The sequence below is a fragment of the Mustelus asterias genome, chromosome 4 (genome assembly GCF_964213995.1).
Source record: "Mustelus asterias chromosome 4, sMusAst1.hap1.1, whole genome shotgun sequence".
Taxonomy (NCBI): Eukaryota; Metazoa; Chordata; class Chondrichthyes; order Carcharhiniformes; family Triakidae; genus Mustelus; species Mustelus asterias.
Window position 1 is genome coordinate 109,204,337 of NC_135804.1, and position 13,188 is coordinate 109,217,524.

The 13,188-nt window shown below is 42.6% G+C and overlaps 1 protein-coding gene across 12 annotated transcripts in view; it reads right to left on the reverse strand.

The window, feature by feature from the left end:
- The window catches only part of LOC144492932 (ATP-binding cassette sub-family C member 5-like), a 179,325-nt gene that overhangs the window by 80,408 nt on the left and 85,729 nt on the right, over nucleotides 1-13,188 (reverse strand). For all 12 annotated transcript variants that reach the window (XM_078211591.1, XM_078211589.1, XM_078211586.1 and 9 more), the window contains 2 exons: nucleotides 12,224-12,586; nucleotides 2,149-2,220 (listed from right to left, as the gene is read on the reverse strand). In XM_078211591.1, coding sequence (XP_078067717.1) covers nucleotides 2,149-2,220; nucleotides 12,224-12,586 — 435 coding nt within the window. Of the gene's footprint in view, nucleotides 1-2,148; nucleotides 2,221-12,223; nucleotides 12,587-13,188 lie in introns of those variants that run through there.

The following is a 13,188-nucleotide window of genomic DNA, read 5'->3' on the forward strand; positions in this document are numbered from 1 at the left end:
TGAAACGAGAAACAAAGAACAATTAGCCCGCGCTGCTCCCTGGTCCAAACTAGACCACTCTTTTGTATCCCTCCATTCCCACTCCGTTCATATAGCTGTCTCGATAAGTCTTAAACGTTCCCAGTGTGTCCGCCTCCACCACCTTGCCCGGCAACACATTCCAGGCTCCCACGACCCTCTGTGTAAAATATGTCCTTCTGATATCTGTGTTAAACCTCCCCCCCCTTCACCTTGAACCTATGACCCCTCGTGAACGTCACCACCGACCCGGGGAAAAGCTTCCCACCGTTCACCCTATCTATGCCTTTCATAATTTTATACACCTCTATTAAGTCTCCCCTCATCCTCCGTCTTTCCAAGGAGAACAACCCCAGTTTCCCCAATCTCTCCTCATAACCAAGCCCCTCCATACCAGGCAACATCCTGGTAAACCTCCTCTGTACTCTCTCCAAAGCCACCACGTCCTTCTGGTAGTGTGGCGACCAGAACCGGACGCAGTATTCCAAATGCGGCCGAACCAACGTTCTATACATCTGCAACATCAGACCCCAACTTTTATACTCTATGCCCCGTCCTATAAAGGCAAGCATGCCATATGCCTTCTTCACCACCTTCTCCACCTGTGACGTCACCTTCAAAGATCTGTGGACTCGCACACCCAGGTCCCTCTGCGTCTCTACACCCTTTATGGTTCTGCCATTTATCGTGTAGCTCCTCCCTACATTATTCCCACCAAAATGCATCACTTCGCATTTATCAGGATTGAACTCCATCTGCCATTTCCTTGCCCAAATTTCCAGCCTATCTATATCCTGTAGCCTCTGACAATGTTCCTCACTATCTGCAAGTCCTGCCAGTTTTGTGTCGTCCGCAAACTTACTGATCACCCCAGTTACTCCTTCTTCCAGATCATTTATATAAATCACAAACAGCAGAGGTCCCAATACAGAGCCCTGCGGTACACCACTAGTCACAGGCCTCCAGCCGGAAAAAGACCCTTCCACTACCACCCTCTGTCTTCTATGACCAAGCCAGTTCTCCACCCATCTAGCCACCTCCCCCTTTATCCCATGCCGGATGTGCCGGAGGGGAGGTTATCTGCCAAGGGGAAGTGGGGGGAGGGGGGGGGGGGGGATCGTCACCTTTGGGGCATGGGGGTACTGGAGATCGGGGCGCTCCGGGTTGGGGTAGGTGTGGTCGGGGGTGGCCTGGGAATGCTCGTGGGGGCCACGATTGGGCAGTGGGGGTGTCGGGAGGGTCCGGGCTGGCTAGCGAATGAGCTCGCCAGCGATCGGGAGGATGACAGCTAGGGGCCACTGTGCACGCGCAAAAGCCTGTAACTGTCAGCCTCCGGCGTGAATAAGCCCTGCCCCCTCAGGCTTTTAATCATATTCACGATTGTGACCTCCGCATTGCACAGAGTGTGGGAGATTTGAATGTGAAGTTGCATTGAAAAAAACTGGCGTGATTTGCACAAGTTTTCCCCCGAATTTGACACTTAGAACTTTTTTTGGGGAGAGAATTGCGGCCTTAAATTATTAGAAAGACAGATTAAGTGCCTTCAAAGACTGATGTATCAGGATCAGCATGTTTTCAAGTAACTTTGAAACAATAACCTATTCTAGTTGTTGATAGAATCCAATTATTAAGCATTTATTTTAATTATAATATCAGTATTTGAAAGGTGCTCTCGAAGCAATCGTACTGTATGACTGAGCATGTGATGAGTGGAAGCTGTGAAATCATGTGACAAGCAGTATTCATCGAATGCATGGTTGATAATCATGTTAGGTTAATAAGATGTGAAAAAATGCCACAAATGGGGGAACAATGTTACAGAAATGAAAATAATGTAACTAGCAGCAATTTCTATCTTTAGCTTTGTTCAACTTGATTCACCCCCCTTGCTTTCCAATTCTTCTGTGGTGCTCCTCCAGTGACTGAAGGCTTTTTCCAGCTCTTAATATTATTCATAACTTAATCGGTTTTAAATTTATGTTAAACCTTTTTTTGACCTGAAATTTTTAATAGTAGAGCACACCAAACAGTGCCCACTGTTTTTTATTCATTATAAAAGCTGTACAGATTTCTAAGATATATACTGTTTTAAAACAAAACTTTTTTGTTTCAAATAGAACCAGATCTTACCTGACCCAAGATAGCTGATATCAGGGAACTTTTTCCACTTCCCACACTGCCGCAGATTCCCACCAATTTACCCTAGAAAACAAAAGGGAGAATAAGGGTCACAGTCTATTCAACAGAGACATCTATATTTTAAAGAATCTAGCTGGAAAGTTTAAGGCAGAATTTGACACTCGCCTGTCAGGGGATTATAAGGCAGGGTGCCCATTAAATTTCTCAGATGGCTTTCCCACTGCCTGCTCGAACAAATCTTCCACAACATTATGATGGGACAGGTTAGGCCTAGGCTGGCCCACCCACCCGCGCCCAAATTGAAGCCCTTAAGTGGACAATTTATGACTATTTCAGGACCATTTCTCACCCGGCCTCAATTTTGAGACAGGTGGAATGAGTTCAAGAGCAGGGGAGGCCAAGAAAGTTATTTTGCTGAGGCCTCGGGTGAAAAGGGAGGAGCACCCCACCAATAGCCATGTTCAACAACAAGCATCCGCCCAAAATGTTCTTCCCTCTGCAACCTCCCCACCCTAGGCCTCTCCAACAACAACCCAGTTCCCTCTTCTCAACACCAATCCCCTTTCATGGCTTCACCTCCTCACTGAGAACCTCACATTTACATGGTCCTGGACACCGAGGCTTAGGTTTTGGGGTCTGTTTGTCTGCCCAGTCCTGGCCACTGCTGATTTTGGGGTTGCTGCGACAAGAGGGCAATTGGCCAGTCAAATTGGTTGGGCATTAAATGCCAATTCTTCGGTGGTGGGGCAGGAAACCGCCCCCCCCCCCCCCACCCAAAAAATTATGGCCATAATGTTGATGTCAGAAGAATCACTAAATGGCTGCTTGATGACCAAGAATGGTAAAGACTGCACATATTTTGAAATCAATGACCAATCTAGCTATGTGACACTGCCACCAGCCAAGGTCCAAAGTTTATGTTGCCTCCTGTGTATTATAACATCTTTTCTCTGCGAAGGAACCTTGGCATGGAGCAAAGAGCAGAAGATAGTTGATGTCAGCCAGTGATAGAAATAACCTTGACAAAGTACTGAAAGATCTTGCTGCACACAAGCAGTCACTCAAAGCACACTTTCAGACACTTTCAATAATTGATAAATATACATATCTACAGATAGCATCTCCCATCCTGGACAATCCCTTTACAGGATTGCTAAGGTAGGGCTAGAATTTGGTTACAGCTGATTTTGGAGCACAAGGACCACAATTCATAACGTGCCAATGCAGATCATAATGGGAAAAATGCAATTTCTGTTCACATACCTCAGCTACATAATTTCAAGGCTGTTAAGATTGGCTGTGCTGTACCCACACATCTCCTTTAATCAGAATGTTGCCTGTGGACTAACTTATTTAGCCGCTCATCACAAGACAACCCGCTCACATCCCTCTCATCCCAGGAATGAATAGAATGAACCTTTGCTGTATGACTTCCAAGGTAAGTATATTCTTTTTTCAAATATGGAGACCAAAACTGTACACAGTATTCCTGATGTGGTCTCACCAAAGCCCTATAAAATTGCTGCATGACTTCCTTGTTCTTGTACTCCCCTTGCAATAAAAGTCCAACATCATTTGCCCTTCTAATTGTTTGCTGTACCTGCATGCTAACTGTTTGCATTCCTTGCATGAGTACATCCAAGCAATTCTAAATAATTAATACTTACTTCATGCCTTTTAGAAAATATTCTGCATTTTTCTTATTATTAACAAAAGTGAATAACTTCACACTTCCCCACATTATAATCCATCTGTCATGTATTTCCCACCCAACCTGTCCATGTCACTTTTGTGTACTGTTTTGGGCACCACACTTTAGGAAGGATATGAAAGCATTTGTGAGGTTGCACAAAAGATTCACAAGAATGGATGAGGTACTTAGTTACATAGAAAGATTTGGGAAGTTGATATTGTTCTCCATGGAGAAAAGAAGGTTGAGGGAAGATTTTTAAAAACATCTTCTTTCATGGGATTTGGGCAATGCTGGCAAGGCCAAACATTTGTTGTCTATCCCTTTTTATCCTTGAACTGAGTTGTTTGTGAGGCATTTCAGAGGGCAGTTAAGAGACATCATTGCTGTGGGTCTGGAGTCACATGTAGGCTAGACTAGGTGAAGATTGCAGATTTCCTTCACTAAAAGACATTATTGAGGTATTTAAAACCATGAGGGATCTGGTTGAATAGATAGCGAACAATGTTCCCATTGGAGAAAAAAATAAGAAACAAATTGCAAAGATTGAAGATAATTGTCAAAAGAAGCAATGGTGGCCTGAGAAAAACACTTTAACACAATGAATGTTTAGGATCTATCTCAGAGTGTGGTGGACTACTTACCAACTCTAAAGTGCCCCTTAGCTAAAGGGTAATTAAGAAGCTTTCCACAGAAGCTGTAGTACATATAGGACAATATAGAGGGGCGGAAATAAGTTCCAGAAGCTAAATAACACTCAGAAATCAAGGAATGTGAGTTCCAGGAAGTTAAAGGGACAAAGAACAGAAATTTGGAAAACGGTTCTGTTCAGTGAAGTCAGGAGCAGAGAGAGAGCCTCCCAGTTATAGGGCTGCAAGGTTCAGACCTGGAGACTTCAGCTAACGAGAAACCAGACATCTGAGGTGAAAAGGTTGATGACACTTTAATATAGCCTGTGAAGCAATGGTATTGTGTTGGCATGGCTGGGTACCTGAAAAAATGTGTGGAAGCTTGAATGTACATGGCAATGCAGGGCAGAAGAACACTGAAAGGTGAGGTTGAAATCCTGGATGCAGATCCTTGGTGAAGGCATCCAAGGCTTGGGAGAAGATTTCAAAGTGTGTTTTTCAAGGGTGGAGAGTGTGAAAGCCAAAGTTCCAATGAGGTCATTTGGCTCATAGTGTGACAAGTAGCTGGGGGGGTTAATGAGAAATCCACAGAAAGTGTTTTAAGTGGCACTTGGTTTCAGAGTGTGGTGTGTCTGACCACATTTTGCCTGTTGGTTTACATGGACTGTGTACTTACTGAGGACATTAGAGTATAAAATAGATTTTGTAACTTGTGTTAATCTTTAAAAGCTGTATATATCTGTAAAGGTACAGCTGGGGTGAGGGAGTAGTGAATTATAGTTAATCTTTTCTTGTTTAATAAATGCTTGATTCTCTTGTTAGAAGTTAATTGGCAGCTCTGTGACTCTGTTCATCTATGTCTCTAAACAAAAAATAAAAGTTAGGATCCATTCTGGGACCTGACTGTCTAGTAGTAACATCAGCTGGGATCACAACACTACAAATAATTGTTGAGTGATATTTCTAACTTTAAATACCTACTTAGTTAAATAAAACACAATTAAGGGTGCAGGGCAGATGATGTACTGAAGTTGCAGCATGTGGAGGTAGGTGAACACCTGTTTGATCCATAACATCCACATCTGCAGTGTCTGCAGCTCAGGGAACTTTGGCTCAGAGTTGAGGAGCTGCAGTCCATGCTTTGGCTACTGTGATGCATCAGGGAGGGGGAAAGCAACTGGATATTTTGTTCCAGGAGGCAGTACCTTAGTTTAGGTACTTCAGATTTGGTCAATTGTCAGAGACAGGAGGATGCAAGAGAGGCAGGTATGAGAATTCGGAAGGTAGCAATGAAGGAGTCTCAGCCCTTGCAATTGTTTGTAGGGAGGCTGACCATGGTGCGGGGGAGTCATTCAAGTGGAGGAAGTATATGGTCGTAGTAGGCAAAGTATAATTATAGAGTCCCAGAGGTTTACAGCATGGAAATAGGCCCTTCAGCCCAACTTGTCCATGTCACCCTTTTTTTAACCACCATGCTCGTCCCAATTACCCACATTTGGCCCATATCCCTCTATACCCATCTTACCCATGTAACTGTCAAAATGCTTTTTAAAAGACAAGATTGTACCCGCCTCTACTACTACCTCTGGCAGCTCGTTCCAGAAACTCACCACCCTCTGTGTGAAAAAATTGCCCCTCTGGATCCTTTTGTATCTCTCCCCTCTCACCTTAAACCTATGTCCTCTAGTTTTAGACTCCCCTACCTTTGAGAAAAGATGTTGACTATCTATCTCATCTATGCCCCTCATTATTTTATAGACCTCTATAAGATCACCCCTAAGTCTTCTACGCTCCAGGGAAAAAGGTCCCAGTTTATCCACCCTCTTCTTATAACTCAAACCATCAAGTCCTGGTAGCATCCTAGTAAATATTTTCTGCACTCTTTCTAGTTTAATAATATCCTTTCTATAATAGGGTGACCAGAACTGTACACAGTATTCCAATTATGGCCTTACCAATGTCTTTTACAACTTCAACATGACATCCCAACTCCTGTATTCAATGATCTGACCAATGAAACCAAGCATGCTGAATGCCTTCTTCACCACTCTGTCCACCTGTGCACTTTCAAGGAGCTATGAACCTGTACCCCTTGATCTCTTTGTTCTATAACTCTCCCCAACATTCTATCATTAACTGAATAAGTCCTGCCCTGGAACGATCTACCAAAATGCATCACCTCGCATTTATCAAAATTAAACTCCATCTGCCGTTCATCAGCCCACTGACCCAATTGATGAAGACCCCATTGCAATCCTAGATAACCTTCTTCACTGTCCACTATGCCACCAATCTTGGTGTCATCTGCAAACTTACTAACCATGCCACCTAAATTCTCATCCAAATCATTAATATAAATTACAAATAACAGTAGACACAGAACTGATCCCTGAGGCACACCCCTGGTCACAGGCCTCCAGTTTGAAAAACAACCCTCTACAACCACCCTCTGTCTTCTGTTCTCAAGCCAATTTTCTATCCAATTGGCTACCTCACCCTGGATCCTGTGAGATTTAACCTTATGCAACAACTTACCATGCAGTACCTTGTCAAAGGCCTTGCTAAAGTCCATGTTCTCCAAGGCGGCCTTCGCGACACACGACGGCGCAGAGTCGCTGAGCAGAAACTGATAGCCAAGTTCCGCACACATGAGGACGGCCTCAACCAGGATATTGGGTTCATGTCACACTATTTGTAACTCCCACAGTTGCCTGGACCTGCAGAGTTTCACTGGCTGTCTTGTCTGGAGACAATACACGTCTTTTTAGCCTGTCTTGATGCTCTCTCCACTCACGTTGTTTTGTTTCTTAAAGACTTGATTAGTTGTAAGTATTCACATTCCAACCATTATTCATGTAAATTGAGTTTGTGTCTTTATATGCTCTGTTTGTGAACAGAATTCCCACTCACCTGAAGAAGGGGCTTGGAGCTCCGAAAGCTTGTGTGGCTTTTGCTACCAAATAAACCTGTTGGGCTTTAACCTGGTGTTGTTAAACGTCCTACTGTGTTTACCCCAGTCCAACGCCGGCATCTCCACATCACAAAGTCCATGTAGACAATGGCAATTGCACTGCCTCATCTTCCTTCTTGGTTACCCCTTCAAAAAACTCAATCAAATTCATGACACATGATTTTCCACTCACAGTCATGCTGACCGTCCCTAATCAGTCCTTGCCTCTCTAAATGCCTGTAGACCCTGTCTTTCAGAATACCTTCTAACAACTTACCCACTACAGATGTGAGGCTCACTGGCCTGTAAACAAACAAAGAACAAACAAAGAACAATACAGCACAGGAACAGGCCCTTCGGCCCTCCAAGCCCGCACCACTCCCTGGTCCCAACTAGACCATTCTTTTGTATCCCTCCATTCCCACTCCGTTCATGTGGCTATCTAGATAAGTCTTAAACGTTCCCAGTGTGTCTGCCTCCACCACCTTGCCCGGCAGCGCATTCCAGGCCCCCACCACCCTCTGTGTAAAATACGTCCTTCTGATATCCGTGTTAAACCTCCCCCCCGCCTCACCTTGAACCTATGACCCCTCGTGAACGTCACCACCGACCTGGGAAAAAGCTTCCCACCGTTCACCCTATCTATGCCTTTCATAATTTTATACACCTCTATTAGGTCACCCCTCATCCTCCGTCTTTCCAGTGAGAACAACCCCAGTTTACCCAATCTCTCCTCATAACTAAGCCCTTCCATACCAGGCAACATCCTGGTAAACCTCCTCTGCACTCTCTCTAAAGCCTCCACGTCCTTCTGGTAGTGTGGCGACCAGAACTGGGTGCAGTATTCCAAATGCGGCCGAACCAACGTTCTATACAACTGCAACATCAGACCCCAACTTTTATACTCTATGCCCCGTCCTATAAAGGCAAGCATGCCATATGCCTTATTCACTACCTTCTCCACCTGTGACGTCACCTTCAAGGATCTGTGGACTTGCACACACACCCAGGTCCCTCTGCGTATCTACACCCTTTATGGTTCTGCCATTTATCGTATAGCTCCCCCCTACGTTAGTTCTACTAAAATGCATCACTTCGCATTTATCTGGATTGAACTCCATCTGCTATTTCTTTGCCCAAATTTCCAGCCTATCGATATCCTTCTGTAGCCTCTGACAATGTTCCTCACTATCTGCAAGTCCAGCCATTTTCGTGTCGTCCGCAAACTTACTGATCACCCCAGTTACACCTTCTTCCAGATTGTTTATATAAATCACAAACAGCAGAGGTCCCAATACAGAGCCCTGCGGAACACCACTAGTCACAGGCATCCAGCTGGGAAAAGACCCTTCCACTACCACCCTCTGTCTTCTGTGGCCAAGCCAGTTCTCCACCCATCTAGCCACCTCCCCCTTTTATCCCATGAGATTCAACCTTTTGCACCAACCTACCATGAGGGACTTCGTCAAACGCTTTACTAAAGTCCATATAGACGACATCCACAGCCCGTCCCTCGTCAACCCTTCTACACCCTCTATACTCTTAGGGGGATTGCTATTGTTCTCAGCAGCTGAGAGCACTGGGTAAACAAGATCAGAGATATGGCTGAAAGATTGATGTGGCAATAAATAGATTTTGATTCATGGGTCACTGGCAGCAGTTTGGGCAATGATTGAGAAAGGGGGAAAGATTAGACAGGGTTATTTTTGCCACGGAAAAATTTGAAGTTTCAGGTGAAACTAAGCCTCACAGTCTGCTCTCTCTTGCTATATATAGTTGCATGGAATCCATGTTGCCCCCTATCTCATTTCCACCTCCCAGTCGTCTTTCTCCTCTCTAGAGATGGCTTCTGATTGGCAGGAGGTAATGGCTGTGCCCTCATAATGGTCTGGCTGTTGAGGAAGCGGTACACTGTGACAAACTGGGAGTCTCCCTCTGGCCTTCTACCCCAAAGACCCGTCCAAGAGGTCTCGGTGGAAGCAATGTTTAGCAGGCCAATTGTCTGCTCCCCGATATTATGGGTAGCTCCCTGGCTTTTGTTGTAGGTCTACACTGCTTGCATGGTGGAATGAACCTCAAATTGTGAGATATTCACAATGCTCACACTACTGTTAAAGACATAAATGCTCAGGCCTTCATAGCCATTGGGAGAACTGTCCTCTCTTTAGTGCAAGGGTGAAGGAGGTTGCACAGGTCCAGGAAAGCTTGCTGGGAAAATCTGAGCCTCCTCATACATTGCTGCTGGCTCATTTGAATGTACGAGTATTGCTCTTTAAATGGTAGGTAGGGCCTTCATTGGAGAGACCTCCCCCTCCTTTCTCGCAAAACTTACACTTTTGTATCTGCCAATCATGTTGCAGACGAAAAGGTACTACAACGACTGCCACTGGTACTCCACTGCCTCCCTGACTGTAATCACCAACTGCCACAAAAGATCTCCAACAACACTCCACAGTGCTTCCAACAACTTCATCTGAGCACATACGAAAAAAGGCACCTGTTCTGCAACTTGAGTGGTCTTTTCATTCATAAATTGGTTATGTACTTAAAAAATCCCGCAAACATAAACAGTTGATTCTGCTTTACATCATGGATTTGATATATTAAGGAAGGAATCCATTATCAATCAGATAACAAAATATCAGTATTCTTGGTCTTGTTTCAGTTTGATTACTATCATTTCAAGTTCAATCGCCATATAAAATTAGTTACAATAATTTTGACGTCCACAGCCTAAATTGATGTAAATGGTTTGACCTTAAGAACCTATCTCCAAGATTATAGGCTTTAAAGAGGAATCATATTACAGAATTCAACCAAAGTCGTTTGATTGAATGATTATTTGAATGACAGCTCTTCTTTGAATTGCAGCTATTTAAATCCATGGAGCAACAGTTGTCGCAACTCTTTGAAGCATTAAAGTAAACTGAACATCAGAGAATTGGTTTAGAACCTTCAGCAGTTAAGATAAGTCAGTGTACCTTCCATAATGATAAAAGGTAGTAACAAGAGATACAACTAATCCATTTGCTCGGATTAAAGTGAAAAAAAAATAGATTCGGCATAGAAATTGTCAAGATTTGCTGGTTTCCTTTCAAACAGCCAGATAGTATAGCTTCTGAGATACATGTGTTATTACTATGAATTTTGGTTTTGGTGTACATTCTCATGTTCGGTCATGTCAAACAATCTTATAATTGGATCCAATATTCATTATATGCTGAAGCTGACTGATACTGCCCAATATTTTTTTATATAATAGCAGGGCTCAAGGGATGTAATAATGTGCACCATCCCCCGATGTGTGAACTAGCTATAATGTCTTTGCATATACCCCCAACTAATGACTGAACTCACTTATTTAAATCATTATAACTTGTTTTATTATAATCCAAAATAATCAACAGTGCTGGATTAAACACAGTGGGCGGGATTTTCTGGCCACGTTCACCCCAAAGCCAGAAAATCCTTCCCGAGGTCAATGGACCTTTATATGGTCCGAATCCCACCCACTATAATTCCCATGGCAGGCAGGATGGGAAAATTCCGTCCAGTAACTTTTAACTAACATTCTACATCCAAACATAGACACTCACAGCTTTCTGATGTCACTCAAATGCAAGCATCCTTTTTTTATTTCCCTGTGTTCGCAAGCTGAAGGAAGGATATGGGCCAGTGGGACTAGGGACCATTTTAGCAAAGTAAGTCTGATGAAAAGTACATCCAAAACATCCTGTCTTTTCTCTTTACCAATGCTGACTGACTGTGTAGTTCTAGTATTTTCCATTTTTATTTCAGAATTCCAGCATTTGCTTTTTTTTTTACCTTGTTATGATTACTAGCTATAACCTTGGTACATCTTTCTGTCAAGCCTTGGTCTTCAAGAGGTAAGATAAATGTTGATCACATAAAAGTTGATCACAGAAGTAAGCCAATATTTAACTAAGGCCATGTATGCATACTTTGCCATGGAAATATTCAGCATTCAGTCTCCAATAATTAATTCTATTTTTAATTACTGTATAACTATAAATCAGTAAGTCTCAAAATGTATTACATGCCATAATACCCCTTTTTAAAACAATGTATCCTCCAAGTCACTCTGAGCAATGCAGAAATACAGGTATAGATACACTATCCCCCAGACATTATATCCAATATGGTACAAGGTGCTATAAAAGTTTTTTAAAATATTCACAAAGAAGGAGAAACAAACACAGTCCTTTAAGGATGGGGTTCTCTTCACCTGCAGCCTGAAATTTAGAACACTTTCCAATTGCCAATGTTCTCTGATAAACAAAAATTAAACACTGATCAATTGTTGACCTAAAAAGGAAATAATTCCACTTATCAGGACAGTAAATTTTAGTTGTGTGATATCGTGCTTCTTTCCTGATTCAATAGCATTATGATTTTATTTCCCATGAACAACACTAAGGGAAATTTGCTCGTATTTGACATGTATTCTGCTTTTGCAATGATTCACTACATATTGTGTTACTAACATTTCCCATCACATTGGTATGATAGATAGGGGAACTATATAAATTTTGGGATTAAGGCACATTATTGAAAGATTAATGAGGGCATTTTAATTAGCAGTCAGCCATGCTGTACCTGACCAGATGTTAAATAACTGTCTCATTCCCGGCGATCACATCCTTGATAATCACAAGCATTCATCATTAAAAGTATATTGAACAAAGTTATATTTCTGCTGAGGAACAACAAAAGAAAATCAAAGACTTAGAACAGGAATTCTGATGCATAGCATCTTGAAAACGTTAGTAAGTATACCTGTTCCACCGTTAGGTTGATGTTGTGCAAGACACTCTGAAGTTTGAGCTTTGGAGATGATAAATTTACATGTACGTTGTCACGGTCAAATTGCATTTTAGTGTCAAGTAACAGATGGTCATTTTGTTCAGCAACTGAGCTCTCTGGGTCACCTTCAACATACACATTCTTCTTTTTCTTGTTCAGCACTTTTTCCTTTTCTTTTATCTTCTTTATTTCATTCTTGTTTAAGTTTGATTGCCACTCTAAGGAGGAGGTACTGCTCTTTTCCCATGCCAAGCTAGCGTTCACAAACTCTACGGCACTATGTGGACTATCGGGCTCTTTCCTTACAACTTCTAGTTCTTCCATTAAAAGCAAATGCTGAAGAGATGAGGAGACAAATTGTGATAAACATAATAAAATAATGTTCCTAAAATATTACAAAATACTGGGTTTAGTACTTCTGGAACACCAAAGAATTCAAAGTGGATAGGACAGAAAGACAGGGGTGGTAGTATAGTGGTATTACCACCGGACTAATAATCCAGAGGCCCAGGCTAATGCTCTAGGGATGTGAGTTCATATCCCAACATGGCAGCCAGTGGAATTTAAATTCAATTAAACAAACTGGAATTAAAAATCAGTCTCAGTAATGGTGACCATGACAACTATCACTGATTGATGTAAAACCCAACTAGTTCACTGACATGTCTTTACAAAGGAAATCTGGCCTACAAGTGACTCCAGACCCATAGCAATATCGTTGGCTCTTAGCTGCCCTCTGAAATGTCCTAGCAAGCCACTCAGCTCAAGGGCAATTAGGGATGTGTAACAAATGCTGGAATTGCCAGTGAGGTTGACATCCCATGAAAAAATAAAGAAAAAAAAATCTTGCCTCTGATTTAGACTTCCAAAAATGATGGGATATAATCCTATGTTAAAAGATCCTATATAAATGCAAGTTGATGAACAATTATTTAATA